At 40.6% G+C, this 26,668-nt stretch overlaps 1 protein-coding gene across 8 annotated transcripts; it reads right to left on the reverse strand.

The window, feature by feature from the left end:
* Window positions 1–8,703: 8,703 nt before the first annotated feature.
* LOC124693163 (FK506-binding protein 5-like) lies at window positions 8,704–22,620 on the reverse strand. Of its 8 annotated transcripts, none has more exons than XM_047226628.1 (8): window positions 18,927–22,458; window positions 17,587–18,000; window positions 17,312–17,386; window positions 16,681–16,797; window positions 14,531–14,603; window positions 9,956–13,113; window positions 9,645–9,812; window positions 8,704–9,349 (listed from the first exon to the last, which is right to left on the reverse strand). In XM_047226628.1, the coding sequence occupies exons 6-8, from the start codon at window positions 9,998–10,000 to the stop codon at window positions 8,810–8,812; spliced, it is 753 nt and encodes a 250-aa protein (XP_047082584.1). In that variant the 5' UTR covers window positions 10,001–13,113; window positions 14,531–14,603; window positions 16,681–16,797; window positions 17,312–17,386; window positions 17,587–18,000; window positions 18,927–22,458; the 3' UTR covers window positions 8,704–8,809. The 8 variants fall into 8 exon arrangements, 4 of the variants coding, with proteins under 4 accessions (XP_047082584.1, XP_047082583.1, XP_047082586.1 ...); XM_047226627.1 differs by having other exon boundaries at window positions 9,956–13,116; XR_006999870.1 differs by adding an exon at window positions 22,482–22,620 and having other exon boundaries at window positions 9,956–16,797; window positions 18,927–22,321.
* Between the last annotated feature and the right edge of the window lie 4,048 nt (window positions 22,621–26,668).

The following is a 26,668-nucleotide window of genomic DNA, read 5'->3' on the forward strand; positions in this document are numbered from 1 at the left end:
ACGGTGTAAGTGAACCAAAGCTCATGCACAACAGATTTGTACACAGCAATGGTTCGCTGAACCCTCCCTGTAAAAATTTGTGCCCAACGATTCATCATAGGCAAAGAAACAGATTCCAGATCTGAACTTGAACACATTCCAGATTATTTGCAAAATTAAACGGTTGATATCTTTTGATTCGTGCATAAAATAACTGATTGAGATCCCATGATTACTTGCATAAATTAACGGATTGAGATACCATTATTACTTGCATAAATTAACCGAACGGCCGAACTCCAGATTTTAAACGAAATCAAGAAGGGATCAAAATAAAATGAAATAAAATCGGCGCAAATATTAACACAATACTCATCCATCTACAGATCCATCTACGCCAGCAAAAATAGGGTTCAAAAAGGAATGGGGAACAAAAAAGGGAGCAAACCGTAGTTACCTCGTTCCATGAGTCGTCCATGCAGGTGTCGTAGGGGTCATGGAGTCTTCTTACGCGACCTGCCACTTTGGGAACCATAACAATCATAGATAAATCAAGTTTTACCACAAATTGCCACTTCTCAAATCACCTAGTAGCTATGAAGGTGCATGGTTTTCCACAATAAGCCCTTCCCAAAACAGCTTTCCCCAAAACATACTTTGTCTAAATGAGGCCACAATTCTCACACATGTATATTTGTATTGCAAATAATTTGAGATAGGCCAAGATTGTTTTCATTGTACAAAACATGCATTTTCCATTTTTTAAATCTCATATTTGAATCCCTTAGTCTGTTTACTACTCAGGTGCCCTTGGTTTCTTGATACTACTCAGTTTTCCCTCTCCCTTCACAAATTCTCACAGACGTGCAACATTGCCCTGATTGGTCTAGCCCATGTCACGCGGATCGTGCCCGCTGACCGGTGATCGTATGATCTAACCGGCAGGATAACCCCTATCCTCTCTCTCTCAGTCGGTGGTTAGCTTCCACCCTCTAAGTATGCTAAAGGGCGGTTTTCTGTATTATTTTGCACGCGCTAAAAATTATAAACTCTTTCAGGCATTAATTTTCACGCAAAAAATGATAAACCGCCACCGATTTATTGTAGCCATTACTTTTCACGCAAAAAATGATAAACCATCACCGATTTATTGTAGCCATTAATTTTCACGCAAGAAATGATAAACCATCACCGATTTGTTGTAGCCATTACTTTTCACGCAAAAAATGATAAACCATCACCGATTTCTTGTAGCCATTACTATTCACGGTAAAAATAATAAACGAAACAATCTATCTATCGATGTATTTGAAGTTTGGGAGGGTTCACCCATCTACTTATGTTAACTTTCGAGGTTTTGACCTGAATATCAAATGGGTATTATAAAGGGAAATAAAAGTTCAAAAAAATGTAAAGACGAAACAATCTACCTATCTTTGTATAGAAGATCGTCTGTATGATTTTTGAGGTCATTTAGAGAAGGTAGAAAAAAATCCCTTTAGAGAAGGTCGAAAAAACCTAACTTGTTACAAAAGCTGGTTTCAGTGAGACCTACCAAGTTTGGCATACATGTTACCATACCTATAACAACAAGGAATATCTAAAAGGGAAAGTTTCACAAAATTTGAAATTTAGGGTGAAAATGATGCCATACATTATGCTGTTTTTCGAGGTTTTGACCTGAAAATCAAATGGGTATTATAAAGGGAAATAAAAGTTCAAAAAAATGTAAAAACGAAACAATCTACCTATCTTTGTATAGAAGATCATCTGTATGAAATTTGAGGTCATTTAGAGAAGGTAGGAAAAAATCACCTAGTTAGAAAAGCTGGTTTCAGTGAGACGAAACGGCATGCGCTTAAGCAAAGTGATTTTTTCGAACATCTCCAAATGACCCCAAAATTTCCATACATGATGCCATACATGTAACAACAAGGAATATCTAAAAAATGTCAAAAAAGTTTGCCGAACCGTATAGCTCTATCAAAAAGAACCTCACCATGGCGCTAGTATAATTTTTAGTTACAAACTTTCGTTACCTAACCTTCAACATGAAACTTGTTTCAAATTCAATTTGACGTACAAGAAACAAATCCCACCTTGATTCGAGCACTACAGCCTCCAAACGATGCCGATGCCGATATCGGCATGGTCAGAACGGCTATGCTCGCCGCCACTGCTAGATCACCGTCGGGATGCACCCTCAATCCCGTCCCCTCATTCGATCACTGACACACCAGAGATACCGCCGAGACCAATGCCGAACGTACATGCTGATGCCAATGCTGAACATGCATGCACGCCGCTGTGCGCACGGCCACGCCGCCCCGCTATGCTGGACGACACAGACCATCGTGAGGTCTTTCCCTTCGCCACCACACTCTCCTAGCACCCATCTATACACGCCAGAAAGGAGAGACACTAGTTTTCTCTACATTGCTCGCGTTCGTGTCCGACACGGTCAGTCAAAGTTTTGAGGTTGTCGTCGATGTCCTCGACCATTTCTTCTCTTCTTTGCATGGTTAAACGCGTCTAGCTCATATCTATCTAATGCGTCTGGTCTCGCCTCATGCGGTTCTTTGTGGACGTCGATCTCATCTCGGCACCCCGCAGGCCACCTCTCTGTGCCATCGTTGTAGAGCTCCGTTTAAAAATCTAATCCTACCCGTGTATTGCCCCTTGTATCAGCGTCATGTCCCCACTTGTCATTCCATATACCGAAACCCCACTCGTTCGCGTTTTGGTCAGGGATACAAGTTGTATCATACAGCAATGCTTACGGTCAAACAAAGATGGATGGTCTGACGTGTCTTTGCGGGCTCTACGTGGCCCCACTAATGAGCAGATAACGGACAACAGTCGGGCAACCGGCTGTTACAACACATGTGATGGTTTCAGACAAGGGCTTGGGGAAAACTGAGGAAAAACTAAGCGGCTGGGGAAAACTGAGCACAACTAAGGACCCGATGGCACGAAAATAGAAATCCCATTTATTTATGGCATATTTATTGCTAGCAAATATTTGAAACAACAGTGGAGAGTAATCGATGCCTAAATGTTTTTGCTCTTTGGTCCAAGGTTCTTTTGAAATGCCCTCACCTAGAATCGACAAAGAAGAGATAGTAACTGATTTTCACGTCAAGTTATTAGCATAAAACCACCACATTTCGGGCTAAATATCGATTTTGGTATCGTTTTGTGTTTTGGGAGCAAAAAAACTAACAGATTTTTCATCGGTTTTCTCAAAAACACTAAACTGTCTCTATCACGAATTGACACGGTTTCTGGCAATCCTGGCACATACGTGTCACCAGCTAGACGACTCCTCACATGGTTGTTAACGGCGCGTGGGTTCCACCCACTTTTTGCCGCACATGTCTGAAGAAACGGGGGGCGGAGGCTAGGTTTCAGTCAGTTACCCTCGCGCGCGTGTGTGTCCGTCCACCTTGATCTATCTCCACTCCCGATGAGGCGATGGCGACTCCCGACGATGGCAGCAGTGAAAGAGGTGGAACGTCTCCGTCCTCGGGCATGGAGTTCCACATCGCTCCACGGACGGTGGCGGGAGGATGCACGGCTTCTCCAGTGTCATCACGAATTCGCTGGTGTCGCTGCACTCGTCGGAGGCGAGGGCTAAGTCAGTGTTTGTGCGGTCAGTGATCTCATCGCCGGCAAAGAACATCCACTACTGGGCTTCCCCATTGGGCGGTGTGGAGTAAGTTGCGATTTTTATCCAAGACCTTAACTTGTCCATGTCAGATTCAGATTTGGATCCTAGATTTAGTAGTTTAACCTAGATTTGGTAGATAATGTAGCAGTTTTAGCTAGTAAACAACTACATAATGTTAGCTAGGATTAAAATGGCAATATGCGTATCAATAAATTTTCTTATTGTGGGGGTGATGTTTTGGCTCTTGGGTGCTTATGCTCCCTTTATTTCAAAGATTCTGAAATGTTAAAAAATTTCAAACGAAAAATTCAGTTCTACATCTTCACATGATATGTGCACACAAAGTATTTTCATGAAAAAATCGACTTGTGGTTTGGAATGGGCAAAAAATACAAAAAAATAGTGCTTAAAATAAGTTTTTACGTGAGACATGTTTTATCTTGTTTACATCGACCACACAAAATATCAGATTTTCGCGAATTTGCACAAACGGACATAGATTGTCAAGATGTACATGGGAAAAAATTGTTGGAATTTTTTGACAAGTAGGAGGGAGCATATGTACTCGGTAGCCAAACTGAATTTTCGTTTATTTTAAGAGTTTTAGTTATCACTGTCTATTTAACCTTACCTTATTCTAGTTTATTTAACAATGTAGTTTATTTATTTAACAACAAACTGAGGCTATCTATTTATTTATAACTTTTCAGTATTTCGTAGGCTACATGATGATATTTAGGACATCAGGTTTAATTTCTCTGTTGAGATAATTTGGAGAGAACTTTGTTCCAATCTGGCATCGCAGTTTTTAACCTTTTAGCCATAATTGAATGTCATGGGTATGGAATAAGGGACAGTATGTACTTTGTTAAATAAAGAAGGGAAAGGGAAGCAAGGAACGGAAATAATTGACAGCATTACCAAGGTAGAGGAGATGCTTGCACTGTATGAAGCTGAACAATGTGTTAATATTATAGTGTTGGAGAAAAAAATTGTGTGGCCAAATGGACTAAATGTAGAGGCAGATAAAGCTGAAGTACATAATGTGCCAGTCAAATATGGTGTCAATGCATATCAGATGATGAAGAGATGACTACATAAAGGTGTTGTATGTTGGCACTCAATGGAATTGCAATGTACAGAAGGGCAAGCAGGTTGTACCTTTGTTTGTGAGGAGGCATACAACTGGTTTGTGCAGATAGCACATGAAACTTGGGCTTGGCATTTGTTTGACACTAACTACAAGACTGGCACCTAGTTGTCAAAACATCAGTGAAGTATTTTACAGAACGATCTTGAATGTGAGGAACAAACCAATAAGAACAATGCTTGAAGGAATAAGAAATAAACCGATGGTCAAATATAGTGGAACCAGGGAGAAAGCAGAAACAGCTACGTGGGAAATAAGTCCTATCTATGCTCAGAAAATAGAGGAGACAAAAAGGTGGTCCTGAGATTGCATTGCCAAACCTGTTGTGGCTGGTTTTTGGCAAGTCATTAATGGTAGTGGTAGAGTTGTTGATGCTGATCTAAGAATAAACACTTGTGGGTGTAGAAAATTGGATTCACCATATTCCATGCAATCGTGCAGTCGCTGCAATCATGAAGTTGTCACAGCCTCTAGTGGAGTATGTACATAACTATTTCAAAAAAACAATGTACAAGAAGTCATTTCTCATATATCTGGGGCTGCCTACAGCATCAGGTCGGCTCACTGAACACCATTTTGACCATATAGTGGAAAGATCTAGGTCAGGGGTTCAGGGGTATAGTGAGAAGAAAATGTCGTGTGCTGCTAAGGAAGTGCATTTAAAGTCTGTGATCCAAGCTTTATCGACCTATTCTATGAGTTGTTTCAAACTCACAAAAGGTTTATGCAAGAAAGTAATGGCAGTGATGTCGAAATACTGGTGAGCTGGGTCACTGGACAAAAGAGGAATGCATTGGCTGTCTTGGGAGAATATGTCGATCCCAAAAAGCAAGGGAGGACTTGGATTTCGGGATCTTGAGATTTTTAATGATGCAATGCTTGCCAAACAGGCATGGAGGTTGCTGGAAAGACCTAGAAGTCTTTGTGCTCGGGTGTTACTTGCAAGGTACTGTAAAGGAGGAGATGTTTTATCTACCTCTTGTCCTAAGGGTGCCTCACCTACCTGGAAAGCTATTTGTAAAGGGAGGGAGGTTTTACGAAAAGGTCTAATTCGTAGAATTGGAGATGGCTGAACGACAGAGATTTGGTATGATCAATGGATTGATGGAATTACGTCAATGAAACCCTTGGGTAGAGCTGATGATGATCCGGTGCAACTTGTATCAGATTTGTTACATGACAACTCTAATCAATGGGATGAGGAGAAAGTGCAGCGCATTTTTTCCTGCTGATGCAGCAGCTATTTTGAGTATGCCAAGGCCGAGGTCCTTCCATGAAGACTTTTGGGCTTGGGGTTGGGATAATTCTGGTGTGTTTTCAGTGAGGCCTGTATCGGGAGTTGGTTAGGCGCAATACAATTTCTAATGATGGTACAGGGTCCTCAACTGATGATTCAAACACCTGGAAACATCTCTGGAAACTGAAGGTTATGCCAAAGATTCGTATATTCTCGTGGAGAGTAATTAAAAACTTGCTCCCAACTGCAGCAGAATTACATAGAAGTCATATTAAGGAGGTGGGAAACTGTCCCCTATGTGGACATGATAATGAGACTCTGTTCCATGCTCTTACGGAATGTGAGCATGCAAAAGTCTTTTGGGTTGCGGCTCAAGATTTCTTTGAAGTGAAATTACCAAAACTGAACCCTGCAGCCTGGGCAAGAGATATTCTTGATCCCTCTTTGATCAAAAAGTATGATGTTGCTGTAGTGGTTTTTGTCATGTGGGCAATTTGGGGAAGTCGGAATAAATATAATCATGGAGAGGAGAAATACCATCCGCTAAAATCTATGGAACTGGTTTATGAATTTGTAAAGTCGTTGGATATTCCTATGACTGAATCAGTGATTGTTGATAGCATCATTCCAAGGTGGAAAAGACCACCAGCTGGATGGTTGAAGATAAATACTGATGGAGCTATCTCTGCATTAGAATCATTGGCTGGTGTAGGAATAGTTGTCCGAGATGAAGCTGGGGAGGTGGTTATGGTGGAGGGTCATAAGTATTCGCATGTATCCGATCCTTTTACAGCAGAAATGCTAGCCTGTAGAGATGCAATGCTGCTGGCTCGTTCGAAGGGGTGGCCTCGAGTTGCTATTGAGACAGACTGTCTTAATTGTGAAGGTGTGGAATGGAGGAAAGGAGCAACGGTCTCCGTGCTCCTAGTTGGTTAGAGAGATGAAGTGTTTACTCTCAAACTTCCACGGTTTTTCTATTAGTTTTGTAAAAGAGAAGCGAACAAAGTGGCACATGCGTGTGCGCGAGCTGCTCTTTCTTTAGATGTTTCTGTAGTCTCTTATGATACTATCCCTGGATTTCTAGCTGAGGTTGTTCAGCTAGATTTTATGTCGTCGATTTAATAAATGCCAATGGGCGAATTCTCAAAAAAAAATTACAGTCTACCATATTCCTCGGCCCGATGACTGGAATAGGACAGATTCACAAGATATTGATCCACCAGTGTTCAGAGATAAACTAGGAAGGATGCATACTATTAGAAGAAAAGGCAAGTTTGAGGTTCCATATCCTAGAGATACATCTAGGATGGCCTCAATCACATGCAGCAATTGCAAGCTAGTAGGCCATAGATACACGATCTGTCAGGTTTCACTAATTCCAGGGCTTTAATTTAGGAAAGACAATCACCAAGTGACTGCATGTCTAAAAAACAATCTAGGCATTTCACTAACTACGTTTACTTTACCATTAATAAGTACTTTCTTGTGGAGCCTAATAGACATAGTGAGTGATCTTCCACTTCTGGTACTACTAGTGTAGTAGCTCCTGCATGAGCAGTACCAAGAACACCTATCAGCGACACCAAGAGCTCCTACTACCAGTACAACAAGGCCCTAGACCTTTCTCTGCACGAATGGCTAGTGAAGCATCATGTACTAGAAGAGTTGGTAGGCAACCGAAAGTAACACCTAGGATGCAAGGCTATATCAATGCTAGCAAACATAATAGCTGCAAAAGGTGATAATGTGAGCATGAATGTGCCTGGTTGTTTGAATTTCTATATCAGTTTGTGTGGCCAAAACTATATTTGAACTTCTATGTCAGTTTGTGTGAGCAAAACTATGTCAGTTTGAACTATTTATGTAAGAGTGGCTATTTGATGGATTATAAAATGTGATGGATTATAAAATGTGTGTAAGACTATGTGCTGGATTATAAAATGTGTGTAAGACTATGTGCTAGATGCTTCTACTGTCTTTTTTTAGATGCTTCTACAAATAGTTCGGAGGATGCATCCTATTTTAAAACTATCGAGGTTGTTGACAACCACTAGGGTTACCATTCTAAAATTCTCGAGGTTGTCGACAACCACTAAAACATCTTTTAAAACTCTCGAGCTTGTCGACAACCACTAGGGCTTATCTTTCAAAACTCTCGAGGTTATCGACAATCACTAGGGTTACCATTTTAAAACTGTCCAGGTTCTCGACAACCACTTGGGTTTATATTTTAAAACTCTCGAGGTTGTTGTCAACCACTAGGGTTTATCTTTTAAAACTCTCGAGGTTCTCGATAAACTAGGGTTTATATTTTAAAACTCTCAAGGTTGTCGACAACCACTAGGGTTACCATTTTAAAACTCTTGAGGTTCTCCACAACCACTAGGAAACCATTGTAAAAACCCTCAAGGTTCTCGACAACCACTAGGGTTTATATTTTAAAACTCCCAAGGTTATCGACAACCACTAGGGTTTATATTTCCAAACTCTCGAGGTTCTCGACAACCACTAGGTGCTTTAATTTAAAACTCTTGAGGTTCTCGACAACCACTGGGGTAACCATTGAAAACAGAGTTTACCTTCTAACAAATGAACCTTGAACATTCCAAACACAATTTAAACAAAGTTCTAGTTTAGATAATGGTTCAAATTGATGATACACAACGGTTCAACACTACTGGTTCAACAATACCATTACAGCAACATAGTTCACCACATAAAGGTTCAACACTACTGGTTCAAATTAAGGATTACAACACCATATTTGACCATATTACAGTTGTCCAACAATCTGCTTGATCTTCATAAGCTTCTCTTTGTTAGCATTGCAAACTTTCAGAAGGTCAAAGAGCATGCACTCTGTCTTCTTGTTCTCCTCCTTCAGCTTCTCTCTTTCCTTCTCCCACTGTTTCTTCTCCGTCTTCAGCTCCTCTCTTTCCTTCTCCCAGTGTTTCTTCTCCTCCTTCAAATTAAACATCTCAGAATTCAATTTGATCACCTCAGCTTCAAGCTCAGGTGTGGCCAAGTCAGAGATCTGGTTCATTTCCTCATTCATATTTTTCAATTTTTTCTCCATCACTCTTTTCTCTGTTTCTTTCGTGAATTTGTCCACATCATCCATCAGTGTGTTGTAGTTCTTGAACTTGTTCCTGTCCTCAACCAACTCCTGCACCAATTTGGCGTTCTTGATCCTCTCTTCTATTATTGTATTGTTGGCCTCATGGTACATTGCCCACAGCTTTCTCAGAGCATTTTGAAGAGTAGCTGGCCACTCTTCATCAACCCAGGCCACAAAACCACAATTGTACAGAATCTGCAAATATGCATAGTTTATATCAGTCATATATAGCAGAGCACATACCAGAGCACATATGCATTATTTATATCCGTCATACATAGCAGAGCACATATGCATTATTTATATCACAACACATATGCACTATTTATATCATTCATATATACCATAACTAGTGGCACTCCAAATGCAAGCACTAATTGAAAATAGAATAAGAACTCCAAATACACTCATGGGCGGTACGCAAGCACTGAACTTTCCTTAACTGGACAATATAGTGCATACTAAAACAGTAACAGAGCCAGAAGATTACATGACCGACGGAGCACATGTAGAACCTCCTCCCGGTGTTCATCCCTTCAAAAGCCACGCATCTGTTTGGCTCCAAATTATGCACGCGGCAACGCTCTCCACCGACAGCTATTCCTACAAATGATATGTCCTCGCAAGTCTTAGGGACATAGTCCATGTCCATCGGTTCCTAAAGACAAAACATTGCAAAATAAACCCACCTTAATCGAGCTAAATCAAAGCAAAGGAAGAAATTCCCAAATTGGAACCCTAACCCTAGATCCCAAAAAATGAGAGACATATGGAGAGAGAGATTGAGCTGGGCGAGCTTACATCCAGCTGCTCCGTCGAGCTCTCGCCGTCCTTCCAGCTTGGCATGGCGGTGCGAACGATCGGCGGAGACGGCGACGATGGAACCACAGCGGAGCAGCCTCGGCACAAACGAGTGAGTGGGGGAGAAAGGTCGCGACTGACCCCGGCGTCAACGGCCGCGCACGATTAAACGGCCGAAAAGTGGGTGGGACCCACGGACCATTAAAGACCGTGTCTGAAGGCGTCTAGTTGGTGACACACCAGCTCTGACAATGGGGCCAGGATTGGCAGAAATCATGCCAATTCGTGCTCATAGACGGTTTAATGTTTTTTGGGAAACCGACGAATTTTGCTCCCGAAATACAAAGTGGTCCAAAACGAAGATTTGGCAGCGAATGTGGTGGTTTTATGCTAGCAACTGTTTTCACGTCTCATCATATCAGCAAAATATTTAATCGTTCTATAGAACACATGGCTTTTTAAAACATTCATAATAGGGCAGTAGGTTTAGGCATGTTTGTTCTTCAAGCTAGCAAGATGGTAGATGAAATAAAATCATGGTCTATAAGAAAATTCAAACCACAAAAGGGTTTATCATTATGGGTATAATGGTAGTCAAGATCAGGTAAGTACCAGCAGGTAGCCAAATCTGAAAAGACTATTTACAAACAGGATAAGCAAAGCAAACCTGGATACATAACTCTGTTATAGAGGGCCTGACATGAAGCAATGAATTATGCATAGAACCAAGTCTGCTAATCTTTGAATGGAAAATTGGTTTCAAACTTGGAAACAACACAGAGATACATGGATTATTGTTCTAAATCACATAATTCTCGGCATTACTCGGTACTTAAAGTTCTAAATCACATGCTTGAATTTTGGCAATCACCCCAAGAGGAAATATTACACCAACAATCCTTTATATGTCATTCTCGATCCAACGATGCTATAGAATGAATGATATTAATGTATGGATCTGCCAGGAAAATACATACTTAATCTACCTGATCAAAACATTTTTCACTGCGAAAGGAGATGTCACCACGACCCCAAAACCTGCCATGGTTGTCTGATAGTTTTCAAAATATGTCAAAAGATATCAGCAGCAAACTGATTTCTACAACATCCAAAAAAGGAAAAGAGTGATGCATGCCAGCCATCCATCAATTTAAGTTGTCAATTCTAGTTCCTCTCCTACTTGTCTCTTAATTATCCAGTCGCTGAAGGAATATAAAAAAGATCAATCTCCTAAAGAAAAGATCAATCTCCTAAAAAAAGATCAAGCAGTGTAAGCTGAATTGGAAGTTATGCAAGATAGCCATGCTAATATAGCTCACATATCATCAAGTGACAGCTGACTGAATCCATCCAATAGAAAAATCAGACTTGTAGGTACATCACAACATTTGTAATGGAGGTATAGTTCAATTAGATTGTACAATGGATTGATTTTATCATACATGCATAGCTGGGCTTCAGTTTTGGACATTGTTTACCCAAAGCAGCCATGCATAGCCGAGGGAAATATATTATGGCATACTTAACTCGCTAAAATCGAGCTCCATTACCACAGACCATAGATCCCAAAATTATCCAATTATACCCTGAGTTTCCTTCTGTTTGTTGATAATTTGAAATGGTAAGAGTCAGAGGAAATCTGCGCAATGAATAATGTTGAACAAATAAGAAAGGTACAAGGTTAAATGCCATATTAAATTCTCAGGTCAATGATTTGTTGGGCATGTAAGGTATGAACTGAAGAGGAGGATCCATGTAACACTACAATATGCCTGCTAAGAGAAATTAAGGTTTAAGGTCTGAAGCATGGACATGAACCGAACTAAAAAGAGCAGTAGTTACATGTATGTATAAACTGAAGTTAAGGATTGATCCTACCTACAAAAGTGAAGTTATGGGTTGAAGTTTCGACATAAATAGAACTAAAAAATTGTAGTGGACTGGGAGCCTCTGTCGGGTCATTGTTCCAGTTCTAGTAGAGGAGAATGGGCCAAAGGGACTAGGAGTAGCCGAGTCGATAGCGAATGGTACAAGACTTGGAGTAGCCTAGAGGAGAAGAGAGGCGGCAGGGGTCGTTCACGAATGAATATCAAGCACAGGACAGAGAATTTTAGTCTTATAAGAAAAAATCTAAAACATGTACTATTAATTAATTCTCTGAATCTAGTGAACTGAATATCACATATGAAAGTATCAGTTCTTAAAAGCTACAGCAAGGTAGACTGGACCTTTAAGAACGATAGCCTGAACTTTTTATCATTCAAATGGTCCAGTAGTAGCTCATAGTAGTATGTGACTGCAAGGTTATGCTTACAAAAATTTGAGGATCACGTTGGATTAAATCTGCACGTAAATATATGCTTGACTCGCTAGTTTAATTTGCCAGAAATGCGCCTCGCCGGGGGCTCTAAGCAGCTGGGTTGCTAGCCCGGCTTACAACTTAGATTAATGCACAATTAGCAAAAGAAGCATTTTAAATGACGGAAGGAAGTACATTGATAAAGCAAACTTGTAGCAGCCTACAGTGCTAACGTATTTCCATTGAGATGGATTAGGAAAGTGCAGAGGATCATCGAGCATAAATTAGTCCTTCATAGGGCAATCATTTTATCTATTATGCTCTTTCTTCCATCCATATAGAATAAGCGGTGCAACATTCTTCCTTGGCTTTCAGGAAAAGAACTAATTACTGAAGAAACGTATGGAAGAAATCCCTTTGTCATGATAACTGCAATATAAAATCCCATGTCTTATCCTGTTGTAGCATGATTTGTGAGCATCATAAAAAAAAATTGTAACTGCTAGTACTGTTCACATCTTTTATGTCAAATGATTTGTTTTTAGTGAGAAATTCTAAGGAAGTATTAACCAAAATTGGCCGCAATTAGGATGGGATGGGGTGAAAATTTTCCCGATTAAATAAAATCTTGACTTGATTATTAATTACCAGCAAGATGTCTCGGCTACCAACTATTATTTGTGTACCTAGGTAACAAATGCATGCATCTAACTTACTGTGTCAAAATATTTATCAGTAAAAAACTAAGGAAACTTACTGATTGAATATATGATATAGACTTATATCATGTACATCACCACATATATAGAGTAAATATCAGTTTAATAATCTGGTCTCAAATCTGCAAGGGATGGCTGCACTGCTGCACACATTGAAAAGGGGGTTCAGAAGACAGATGGGAACCATTAGGTATAAAGACCATATATGCCTCCATCCTTACATACAAAGAAAAAGAAATGTAAAGGCATCTACATCAGCTCTATTTATCATACAAAAATTAATGAATTCCATGTTCCGCTCATATAGTGAGATACTATTCCAATAACACAGAAAGAAAGCCAATAAAAAAGGAAACTTATTAATAAATTTGATTAAATACCCATTGTGGAGATACATAAAAACTTGAAGCCTTTTATACCATTTTCGAGTAGAGTTTCCAGCAACATAGTAGTTTAGACAGAGCTTGGATCTTTTTTGCACAAAATAAGAATTGTCTTTTGTCTCTTTCTTACCGTGGTTATTCAACCAGTTTAACTTTATGTTTTAGTTTATATATGTTGGAATGATCATTATTAACCAATTCAAGGAATTCCTAAATACCAACTGACCATATTCAAATTTGTTCATGAGATAAATGTATGAAGAAGAATAGCTTACGAAAATCAAACACTTCACTAATAATAAGCATATACGCTTAGCATTGCAGTTGTAGGAACATTGTCACTGATACTAAGCTTAAATGATAAATATTGCCGTTGTAACATATTGATCCCACTCTCCCTCCGGTGCCTAACATTTATAGTGATATCTTGGATCATCACAAGATTTTTGTGGCTTGCTGCAAGGAAAGAGCCTACAACACAGGAAACTTATTTTATGTCTATGCCAACCTCATTGCCATTGAGGTATCTTTTACATGTTCAGCAGCTCAGCTCGGTAAGAGATATAGGAACACAACCCAAGAGATACAAAACACATCCATTTTGCAGGTCTGTGTTCCGTCGACAGGTAGATTTACATGGCTTTTTAATCCATATATACAGTAATCCACATGATTTCTGTTATTTATGGATATTTTTAATAATTTAATTGATTGCGTCATAACCATCTTCATATAATGTTTTTTCAAAATATATAAGGTCTCCCTCGGATTGCAGGAATTAGATGACTTAGGAATAGGATAAACTCATGATTATGTTGTCATATGCTATAGGTTCTTACAATATCTCGAAACATAAGACTTTAAGTAGTGTCTTTCAATGGTTCACAGGAGATGATAGAAGAGGGCATCACTACTGCTCTGGAAGGAGATTTTTGGGTGTTAGATCTTTAGGAAAAACATCTGATGCCAAAAAATTAACAAGACGATTCAGAAATTCATAGATCTATGGTGAACAGAATTGTGAATAGCAGAAGATACTTTTGACAGTTTGCCTTCTAACTCCAACAAAGATTCAGGTACGCTACTGCTGTTTTGTAGTGTGTGGCCATCATATATAAAAACATGGTGCAAACAGTAAATGATAAAATGAAAAACTGAACATTAATTAACTTACGAATATTACAAATAAGATATTGCTACACTGTTTTCGATCATGGAGAACTAACAGTCCTCCATTCATGTCAGACCTGCACAAAAGATATTAGAGAGGGACCTTAGACTTGGTTGAATTCAGACATGATTCAATTCACTTCAGGTTTAGCGCTTATAATCATAAATGGATAAGCACAAAAAGTTGTAGTTTTTCACATAAAATTCAAGATACTCCTTAAGCTAAAAAGAGATTCAGACAATAGTCCACCCATATGCAGTTCTAAAAAAGCGTGTAATTCCTATTATTTATGTGTTGATTAACTTGACATTGATTTAAGTGATTTATCTAGCTCATGAATATTTATTTCGTAATAGTAAATTAATTTTACATGATTCATGCATAAAGAAAAGAATACTCCATACAATTGGTTCTGTACATTTTTATTTTTCAAGAAAACGCAAAAGACTTTTGCGTTTTATTGCATTGAAAAGATAGAGAGTTTTACAATCCTCCTGTACATTTTTCTTGTTAAAGTAATTTATATAACCTATGTTGCAACTCAAGATCAGTCCATCCCAATTGACTTAAACATGCAATATGCTCACAACATATCTAGCTGTATGAAGTCGCTGCTTTAGAAGAGAGTTATATGATTAAAAAAAATACTGCGCAGGGCATTTAAGCATAGGAAGTTACTTGCATGTTGACTGGGAATAGGAGCGACTGGCGGCTGCCAATACCAAGGTTGTGAACAGATGCAACAACAATCCGATGTAGTTTCTTTCATCAGCTGCCTGGATGGCGACGGACACAGGATCTACTTCAAACAGGCATCAGTTCACCTCTCCCTCCGTGTATAAACCATAGTTCGTAGTTTGATCTACTTGGCTGAAATTAGAGGTTCGCAAAATTTGGAGACCTGAATTTGGGGAGTTGAGTTTGTAGTCGTGGCGAACCGTATCTTGGTGTGAATCAGGTATTTTAAAATTCCGTGTAACCAAGCTAGCTAGTTTACATGTGCAAAGGTTTGCTACAGCATAATGGTTGATTCAGAGTCCTAGCTTCCAGTGTTTCTATTTCATCATAACAAATTCTCCATTTCTGTGTGTAAAGAGAGCTAAAGGTTAAACTAAAAACAGAGCTGAAGTATATGTGCCCCATCCTTTTGAACAGAAGGCCAGAGTTTTCTTTGACTAACTGTCGTAATCGCTGGAGACCACCAGAGCTAGAGGAACACTCAATGGGGATTGTAGATTTTTCTGGAACTACTCTACTTTCTCTATTCTTCACTGGTTACACATATACAAAGTACCTTTTACAATTCCACCCTCCTATACTTCTAGTATTACACATAAGTACACCAACACTCCCCCTCAAGATGAGGTGAAGATGTCAATGAGCCTCATCTTGCTACAAATATTTACAAATGATACCACACTCACACCTTTTGTCAACATATCTGCTAGTTGATCTGATGACCTAACATAAGTAATTTTGAGTACACCTTTATCTAGTTTCTCCTTAATAAAGTGCCTATCTATCTCGACATGCTTAGTTCGATCATGATGAACCGGATTGTGAACTATGTTAATAGCAGCTTGGTTATCACAGTACGTTAACAAGCAGTCCAAGCTCTGACAATAGTATCCTCAACCACATCAGTTCACATAAACCTGATGCCATAGATCTAAACTCAGCTTCAGCTGTTGAACGTGCAACTACACTCTGCTTTTTACTCCGCCAGCTAACTAAATTTCCACCCAAAAACATGCAATAGCCAGCGGTTGACTTTCTATCGTCTAGACATCCAGACCAATCAGCATCAGTATATCCTTCTATTTTAAGATGCCCATAATTAGAAAATAAAATTCCTTTACCCGGGCACCCTTTTAGATACCTTAAAACTCTGTATACAGCATCCAAGTGGCTGGTTCTAGGGTCATGCATGTATCTGCTCACAATGCTAACCGCATATGCAATGTCTGGTCTAGTATGTGATAAATAAATTAAGCGCCCCACTAATCTTTGATATCTACCTTTGTCCACTGACTCACCAGAATCTGCTAATATTCGAAGATTTTGCTCAACAGGTGTGGGTGCTGGTCTACACTCTAACATTCCAGTCTCAGCAAGTAAATCAAGTACATACTTCCTTTGAGAGAGATAAATACCTTGTGCACCGTAAACAACCCCAATCCCAAGAAAGTAGTGAAGGTATCCCAGGTCTTTGACTTCAAATGAACATGCCAATGCCTTCTTTAACCTCGATATCTCTTCATCATCATCACCTGTAATTACAATGTCATCAACATAAACAACCAGAATGGTAACCTTGTCATTATGGCGCTTAAAAAATAAAGTATGATCTGCATTGCTCTGTCGATAGCCCAGCTTGCACACTTCATTTCTAAACCTCCCAAACCAGGCTCTAGGTGATTGTTTAAGCCCATACAATGATTCCTTTAATTTACACACCTTGCCTTCAGTTTCTTTACTACCAAAACCTGGTGGAATCTCCATATACACTTCTTCATATAAGTTCCCATGAAGAAAAGCATTTTTAACATCCATTTGATACAACTTCCACTTATTATTTGTTGATGTCGATATGAGCGCCCTGATGGTGTTCATTTTTGCCACAGGTGCGAAAGTTTCATCATAATCTACCCCATATGTTTGACTGTACCCTTTAGCCACCAACCTGGCCTTATATCTTTCTACCTTTCCCTCTGAATTTTTTTTTACCATAAATACCCACTTACAACCAACAACCCTTTTATTAGGAGGAAGTGTAGTAAGTACCCATGTGTTATTCTTGTCAAGTGCTGCCATTTCTTCTAGCATGGCATCTCTCCATGTGGGGCACCTCTTCGCTTCCTGCCAATCATGGGGAATGGGTACAGCCGAGTCAAGTGCAGCAATAAAAACTCTATACCGAGGTCCCATAGAAGAATATGAGACATAATTAGAAATATCATATTGGGACAAATGTGATGGCAGTTTCCTAGTAGTGGAGCGAGGTTGTTTCCTCTGAGCTATAGGGATATCAAGATCATCAAATGGAGTAGAAACTATACCATCACTTGTAGAGGGACTTGAACTTGAGTCATGTAAATCTGGCTGTATTTGAGCGTCAGGATTCTGACTCAAAGAGATTTCTTCCTCCCCTTGCACTTGATCATCCTCAGCTCTCTGTCTCCGTGAGTACACCAGGTTTTGTGGCCACCTTGATCTTTCAGTTTGATACTCTTCCTACTCCCCCTGAGTGTCTCGTTCATCATTTGATGTATCTTCATCTCTACCATCAGGCTCATCTCCGGTTGGATGCTCTTGCTGCTCCCCCTGAGTGTGATCTTGATCTTGTTCAGCATTTGATGTATCTTCATCTCTACCATCAGGCTCATCTCCGGTTGGAATTACTCCAACAATCATCTTTCTAGATGTTGTTTCACTATTTCCTTCTTTGTCTCCCCCTGTCTCGCTGTCCATACCTGGAATATCATTAACATATAGATTAGGAAAAACATCAGATAAATCCACCGGTTCTCCATAAAATGGTTGATATTCTCCATAAAATGGTTGATATTCTCTGAACACTACATCCATGCTTACAAACATTCGTCTCTGATGGGCACCAACATTTATATCCCTTCTGTTTTCCTGAATATCCCACAAACACACACTTTAGAGCTCTTGGATCAAGCTTGCTCACAGAAGATCTATAATCTTTCACAAAGCCCACACACCCGAATACCTTGGGTGGAACCACATAAGTAATCTCACCAGTTAAACATTCTATTGGGGATTTATACCCAAGCACTCTAGATGGCATTCTATTTATCAGGTAAGGTAAGCTGCTGTCATCACAGCCTCACTCCACAAAATTTTTGGAACATTCATAGCCATCATTAAACACCGGGTAACCTCCAAAAGATGTATGTTCTTCCTTTCAGCCAAGCCATTTTGTTCAGAAGTACCTGGACAAGTTGTTTGATGAATAATCCCAAAACTGGACAAGTACTTATCAAATTCCTTGTTGACATACTCCGTGCCATTGTCAGTACGAAATATTTTCATGCAAGCATTATATTGTGTTTTGATCATATTATGAAAGTCGACAAAACATTCGAACACATCATCATTGTTTCTCAACACATAAACCCAAGTGACTCTAGTGCAACAGTCAATGAAGGTAACAAATGAACGATAACCATTTAGGGATGAAACTCCACTTGGACCCCAGACATCAGAATGAATAACTTCAAGTGGCGTTATACTTCGATTATTAGATGGCACACAAGAGCTTCTAGTTTGCTTTCCAAATTGACATGCATCACATACTAATTTCTCCTTGTTAACTTTATTATAAAGATCAGGATAGAGCTGACTCAAAATAGGGAATGACATATGACCCAACCTGCGATGTTGCAGTAGAAACTCTTCTAATTGTGAAGAAGATAACATAGCTGCAAGCCTGCAACAAAGGGTGACACCTCCTTGTCCAGGTAATATAAGCCATCGCGTAAGATTCCCATCCCGAGTTTTTTTCCAGTCCCAAGTTCCTGAAATATACACCATGATGGGAAGAAAATAGCAGCACAATTAAGTTCCCGAGTGATACAACTTATGGACATGAGATTAATTGGGAATGTGGGAACATGGAGCACAGATGAAAGTGACAAGTTAGGATTACATATAACTTTTCCTGAACCCGTGATGGCTTGAGCTGAACCATCGGCCAATTTAACACTTTGGTTACCTATCTCAGGAATATAATCATGAAATTCTCCATAGGAACCAGCCATATGTCTAGATGCACCTGAATCAATCATCCATGGTGCACCTTTGCGATCAGACCAAACAGGAGTTGAGATATTACTACAATGCTTAGCACAGACAGCATCAACTTCACACATTTTCTTATCACCATGTTCTGTACCTTTGACCTGGTACCAATTTTTGAACTGGTACCATTTTTTCAAATCATCAACAGTCATCCGGACAGTGACCTTTTGAGACCCTCTACCAGCACATAATCCACTGACACTAGAAGGACGTACAGTTATGCAACGATTACAAGCACCACGGAATGCAAAATTTACATTTCCACAGCTTGCTCTGGACACAGCCAATCCCCACTTCTCCGCCAAGACTTTGCAACACAATCCCGCATACCGAAACCATAACCACGTTCTCTGTTATACCAATTCTGACTGTGTCCATAACCTTCTCTGATCAGTTCAGGACAACATGCCCTCGCATGTCCTAAAACAAATTTTATCAAATGTGTTCACTGACCTTGACATCTTCATGGTTCTGCTAACAGCACACCACTAGCAGCAATTTTATCCTCTGCCACAACTCTCTCCTCAGAGTTTCAGACCAACCTGCAACGGTCCCCTCTTCTGAAATCTCAATAGTCAACACACAGAAAAACCAGCCACCTCTTCATTCAGTCAATACAGCAATTCCTCCTTCCTTCTGGTCGCTCCTTCTCTCAAGTACACAGCAGCTTCCCTGGCAATCTTCACCACTTGCAATACCACACCACGAGCACCAGGACCTGGAATCACCTCCAAGGCCCACCTCCTCCAGCCCGTACTTCTGCACGCTGCCGGCCGCCGGCTCCGCACCAGCACAACGCCTCCTCCCAGACAGTTGCCCTTCTCTTGGATCTTGTCCCCGCCTGCACCAACTCCCCTGGCTGCCTAGAGCTCCGCCGCACGCTACCGACTCACCACCGGCGAGGGTCGACCGATGCCTCCTGCTCTGATACCATGTCGTAATCGCTGGAGACCACCAGAGCTACAGGAACACTCAATGGGGATTGTAGATTTTTCTGGAACTACTCTACTTTCTCTATTCTTCACTGGTTACACATATACAAAGTACCTTTTACAATTCCACCCTCCTATACTTCTAGTATTACACATAAGTATACCAACACTAACCAACCCAGATTTCCTATTTTACACTCCATAACTAATCCATCTAGCCTTGTAGATTTCATGAGTAATGACCTAGAAAAAGTGAAAAGCGATCTGACAAACCCAGACAAAGGCACAATTAGACATAGTCGAACAAAATGGCAAAATGGCAAATGTAAGTTTGGGCATAAGGAAGTAAGAGATGTGGTACAGATAGATGTTCACAGAATATGGAGACGCCACTAACTATTCAACTTTGGAAATAAGGACACAATTTTTGTTTAGTGAAGCATAGTTTGAATTGTAGCTTTTGACATAACCTCAGATGCAGGGCATGTAAAAATCCGGAACCTTAACCTCTTAGGAGGCGTGTAACAACAAACTCTCTCTCTCTCTCTTTTGACCTGGACTACGGCGGGCTTGCGTCAGCCTGAACAATATATTAACCTCTCCCAAAGGGAGCAATCAAAGGAGCGTTACAACAGGTTTAGAGGGAGGAAGCAAAACTCTCTCTTTTTCAATGAAAAGAAACGCAAAGGCTTTCCATGAAACAAATCTGAGATGCAGGGCATCTGTTACCTGGACATAACCAAATGTATTAAGGGCCTTTTCAATCGGGCTTGTAGGTGCTTTCCACGAAAATAATAAGAATTCCTAAAAAAATCCAAAAAATTAGTTGAAAATATTCAGAGACAAAAGCAATGCACTTCTATGCACCTACATAGTTAGCACTACCATGGATCACTCACTAAAATTATACACGAACCTACAAATGCACATTTGGCATGTCTATTTTAACTCGATAAATTAGCAACTTGATCTGGCTTGCCCAAACTTACAGTTTCATGAAACCAGGAGCGGGCATAAAGATTCGACATTGGTATAAAACATGATTTGTGGGAGATTTTTGGGACAAAATGTTGGTACACGGAGATTTCAGATACAACTGTTCTCTGCAGGTCATCTTGCACTGGAGTGAATCGCGTACCGCCCCTCTCCTAAGAAAATTTTATGTTCGTCCAATTCCATCGAGAACAATAATCAATCCATCAATCGTAAGTGTTTCCACAAGTCCAAAGGTATAAGCATTTCAAATCAGCTAACGTATAGCACTAGAAAATCCCTGGCCTAGTTCCAACTCCATCGAGGAGGAGCCCGAAAGCACCGAAACGAAGACACACAGCAAAACTAACTAAGAGAAGATACTAAGGAACGGAAAATTTGAGGAGAGGGTTGGGTCAGATCCTCACATGAGATGGCCCTCGAGGAGTGCCTCCTCCTCCTCCTCATCTTGCGCAGGCGCTCCGGGTGTACCGAACCAGGTCTCTATTAACCGCCCGGGCTCGGCGCCGCCACTTGCACGAACTCCGGCGAGCTCCCTGGGCGACATACATGATACATACGGTGCTGGAACTGCAAGAATTCAACGCAATGGGCTGAAAAAACGTGTATCACTTTCACTGGCCATCGGGCCTGTTTCCTCGCAGCACAACTTGGCCCATTGACTTTTTTTCGCCAAACACTTGGCCTTGGCCCGTTGACTATAATCCGAACCAAACTGTTAACGAAGCCAGACCGACCGACACACGAATCGATCGATCTATCTATCTGTTCGTCTTCCTTGCGAGCCAGACCGACCAAACGGGACGACGCACGGCGGCGTGCCCTATCTCGGAGAGACTGCGGTGTGCCCAGGCTTTGAGCAAAAAAATCCCTAGGTCCGCCAAAACGGGAAAGAAATCTGAGATGGCGGGGATGAGACCTGAGATGCAGCGGGATGAGGAGGAGCCGACGGGACCGGTGGAGCTTACGGAGAATTCTTACTCACCTGATGAATATCGGGACCAAACGATGGAACATCACGAAGCTTGGGGGCCCGAAGAACCTGTGACAGAAACGGATGAGGTAGGCAGGGGAGTAAGGAGAGCTTTGCTCGACATCAAAGAGAAGTACGCAAAGAAGAAGAAAAGTAGACCGGATAAGGAGGCCTTGCGGCTGCTGGTCAAAGATTTGTCCGACAAATTTGACATATCTATGAGGAGTACCTCAGCCGTAGAGGGGCACACGCCTATGGTCGAATCACACAAGCTGTTAACCGAAGATGCAGCAGATCCCAGTGCCGCTACCGATTCAATGACCAGATTGGGACCGTGCTCTGTCCAAGATGATCTGGATCATGAAAGAGGCGAATCAGCCGCGGCATTGGCCAAGAAGATGGCAGACGAGATGGCTGATGAGGCAAAGGATTTCTATTCACACATTAGGCGCTGGGAATCTACATAGAGCGAAGCCTGCGGTCCCTTCGATTTCACGAGTGAGTATCACTAGTGGAAAACGGGGCTATAGGCCCGGTCCATTTGGGCCTTTAGTCCCGGTTTTCAAACCGGGACCAATAAGGCGGGACTAAAGGGTACCTCCTTTAGTCCCGGTTCAAAGTTCGCACGGGCCTAAATGCTGCGCCACATGGGCTGCTGCGCGCGTCGAGAAAATACCGCTTTAGTCCGGTTTATAACACGAACCGGGACTAAAGGTTATTTCGTTATTTTTTTTAATCTATTTGGTTATGTCCAATTATTTTTCGCTTCTCTTTTTTTTTCTATTTTTTCTGAATTTCTAGTATTTCAGTTATTTAACTAGTTTAGTTTCTAACTACACTTAATCTCTAACTACGCTTAATCAATAGTCAAATTACTTACCCGTGGTCCAACTTCCCGCTCTGGTCACCCATCCTCCCACTACTCCAAAGACTAGCACGCTTAACTTCCAAGTTCCTTTCCCATCCCGCTTCCAAGTGCTTCGCGCGCATGTTGTGATACTAGTATCATATCAATCCTATTAACATGTTGGTCGATGTCACACTTATTTATTATTCGAATTACAAATAATTATTTTAATAAACAAAACTAATGACGTAAAAACATGTTGTGGTAATGGTATTATAATTTTAATTTTTTTAATTTGTATTATAATAGTTTTTTAATTTATTATTTTTTAATATTTTTTGCCAAACTTGAAAATTTGAAAATCTAAAAATTGGCTAACTTTATGTTAAGTAATAGTAATCTTTATGCATGATGTAATTATTATTTTAAAAAAATTAAAAATATAAAATTACGAATTTCTGGCAAAAACTGGTAATGGTATTATAATTTTAATTTTTTTTAATTTGTATTATAATAGTTTTTAAATTTATTATTTTTTAATATTTTTTTGCCAAACTTGAAAATTTGAAAATCTAAAAATTGGCTAACTTTATGTTAAGTAATAGTAATCTTTATGCATGATGTAATTATTATTTTAAAAAAATTAAAAATATAAAATTACGAATTTCTGGCAAAAACTAAAATCTTCCTGCTTTCATATTTTCATTTGGAATTTTGAGAATCTAAAAATTGGCTAACCGGGTAAACCCTGGTGAATTCGGATGTAACTTTTTCCCACGATGATTTTGATATATTACACTTTTTTTTCGACGTCGTATGCAAAAGTTAATGCGGTTTTACCATTTTTCAAACCTTTTTTGCAAAAAAAAATGAAAACTCAAATTTGTTAATTTTCCCTAATAGTAGGTTGCATAACATACAAGAATCTGAAAAGATTTTTATTTCTAAATTTTCTATCATTTTCTTTTATATTTTACAGTGTTAAAAAATGTGATCCACCGGGGGGGGGGGAGGTGCATGGGGAGGCAAAAAACCCTTTAGTCCCCCTTCGTATTACGAACCGGGACTAAAGGGTAGACCTTTAGTCCCGGTTGGTAATACGAACCGGGACTAAATACTTTTGCCTCATAGACCACCCTTTAGTCCCGGTTCGTAATACGAAGGGGACTAAAGGGTCCAAACGAACCGGGACTAAAGGGTTTTCATGATGAACCGGGACCAATGCCCCCCATTAGTCCCGGTTTGGTTCAAAACGGGGACTAAAGGGTGGGACGAAAGGCCTCTTTTCCACTAGTGTATGCATCACCTACTAGTATATACATAGTTTGGAATTCGGGTTTTACTTTTCTGCTTAACTGGTGCTCCAGTAATTCATGGCAGATTTCTAACACACGCTTTCTTCACTTGGGTTCTACAAAGCAGCGGTGTTGACCTCTATGCAGTTTACACACTACACACCTGGACGCTTCCCACCCAATATGGCCACGTCCACCCCGGCCACCTTGCAGATAATCTCCATCAAGCTCGCAGAAGTAGCTGGTGGCCTCCAATTGCCGTTGTCCGTGCATGGTCTGGTTGTCGTCCGAGATGTCGTGGATCATAACCGCAACTTCATCTTCTCCCTTGATAGGGAAAATTCTCAAGAGCTGACACAAGATGTATGTATCTTTCATTTGCTTGGATTGCATGCCTGCATATGAGTTGTTGATTAATGGGTATGTTTTATCGTTAATGCTTGCAGGATCCCTTTTTGCGCTTGATTGGTCCGTCTCGTGCTGTTGTATATACAGACAAGGTCACCTTCGAAATCCAGCTGCGCGTAAAAGGTTCAACGGAGTCCCAAGATAAGCCATTGATCACTCAAGCGCGTGGTTACCGCGCACCATTTCGTGATGCATCTAGCGTTTGCTTCAAGAATTGTTTCTGCATGGTAGAGATACACGTGCAGGTTGTCGAAACAACGACCCAGGCCACTATCTTGGGCGTCCAGGCTGATAGACCCAGCAGAGGTCGTTCATATCCTTTTGAATATGGCGCCCGAGTTACTTGCTCCCCGCTACCCGGGAAACGGAAGCACCATGATAATCGAATCACTCGTGTTACTTATCCAGCATCCGGTGGAATTGTGATGGTTGATTCAAAAGATGGAGCAATGCTGAAAGGTTCCGATGGTTACCTACATCTGCCAAGGGCTGTTCTTTCTGTAGAATGTAAAGGAAGGTTGGATATTGTGATACAAGCCTACTCCAAATCTGGTGAAATTTCTGCGCTGGAGCATGTCAGTTTTGTGCCCAGACTTTGCAAAATAAGCAGGAGAAATTGTTACGTTCTTGGGGTTAAGGTGGTGATTACCGTTGCTTGGTCCCGTGTCGCAAAGGACAAGCATGATGTTATGGTACTTGGATCTTTGGTTTAAGCTTGTTGCTCCTGATATCCATGTGGATTGCTGTAGCTTGCTAGTAGTATTTTTGTATCAGTTAGCTATGTAATTTTTCCAAGTGTTGTGTACTGACTACAGCTTTCAGCTATTTGTTTATGTTTTCCTTGCAACCGGCTATCTCACTGCATGAGTGCTTTCAGACAGCTACTGCTATAGGTTTTAAACATAAGGCCTCCTGGTCCGGTTTTATATATAAAGCCCCAACGACACCCTAGCATTCGGTTACAACACATATACAAGTCTACTGCTATAGATTGGGATGCCATCTCCATGCATTAGCAGAACCATCAGTTTCACACGGATCATTGCACTTCATTAATCACTTCCCCTTGATTACCTCGTCAAGAGTCATGAAACAAAATATTTTACAGGATTATTGAGATCAATCAAATGATAGTCCAGAACTCTTGTCACCTCAAATTCCAAATAAAACAAAGGTACAGTTACTGGAATAGTGTTTTTATAGTTAAATTGGTCATCAGGTGAAAATAGTGCTACTGCTATAGGTTTTTGACTTTTAAACGGCAAGTTCAGTTCAGTTCAAGTTGCTATAGGTTTTGCAAGACATCCATCTTGCGGCTCTGCAAATTATTTTGGGATTTCCATGGAGCGAATGTGAGATTTCTATGATCCTGGAGACCGGGTATAATTGCTTGTTGAGTAATGAAAGCGCCCATTATCGGAAAAAAAATGATCCTGACATGACTCAACATGATACCTCCAATTTCCTGAACAGCATAAGGAGGGATGGCAACTTTCCTTTTTCTAAAAAAAAAAAAGCGACACCCATATGTGTAACAGCCCAACTTTTATAACCTTGTTTAAACAGAGTTTAGTGGTGTAAAAATGAGGGCTAATAAAAAAGGGATTTCTATTTTCGTGCCCCTGGTTCGTTAGTTGTACTCAGTTTTCCCCAGTCCCTTAGTTTTTCCTCAGTTTTCCCCTCCTCTAGTTTGAAACACGCACAAGTGCTGGAACGGCCGGTGGCCGTCGGGTCGGAGGCCTTGACCGTTAGTCCGACCGGGTGGGGCCGCACAGGGGCAGCTCCTCCCCGACCGTCTCGTGCCGACGGGTAGGGTCGGGAGACACGTCGGAGCAGCCATCCATTTATCGGCCGACGTGTGGGCCG

This window comes from Lolium rigidum, chromosome 2, assembly GCF_022539505.1.
Source record: "Lolium rigidum isolate FL_2022 chromosome 2, APGP_CSIRO_Lrig_0.1, whole genome shotgun sequence".
Taxonomy (NCBI): domain Eukaryota; kingdom Viridiplantae; phylum Streptophyta; class Magnoliopsida; order Poales; family Poaceae; genus Lolium; species Lolium rigidum.

Excerpts from the sequence above, each read along its gene's own strand:
- LOC124693163 (XM_047226630.1), bottom strand. The coding sequence starts at position 10,000 with ATGCCAAGCTGGAAGGACGGCGAGAGCTCGACGGAGCAGCTGGAT. Across the intron at positions 9,813-9,955 it reads GCTCGACGGAGCAGCTGGAT|GAACCGATGGACATGGACTA; the intron begins GTAAGCTCGCCC and ends TTTTGTCTTTAG. Across the intron at positions 9,350-9,644 it reads ACATGTGCTCCGTCGGTCAT|ATTCTGTACAATTGTGGTTT; the intron begins GTAATCTTCTGG and ends GCATATTTGCAG.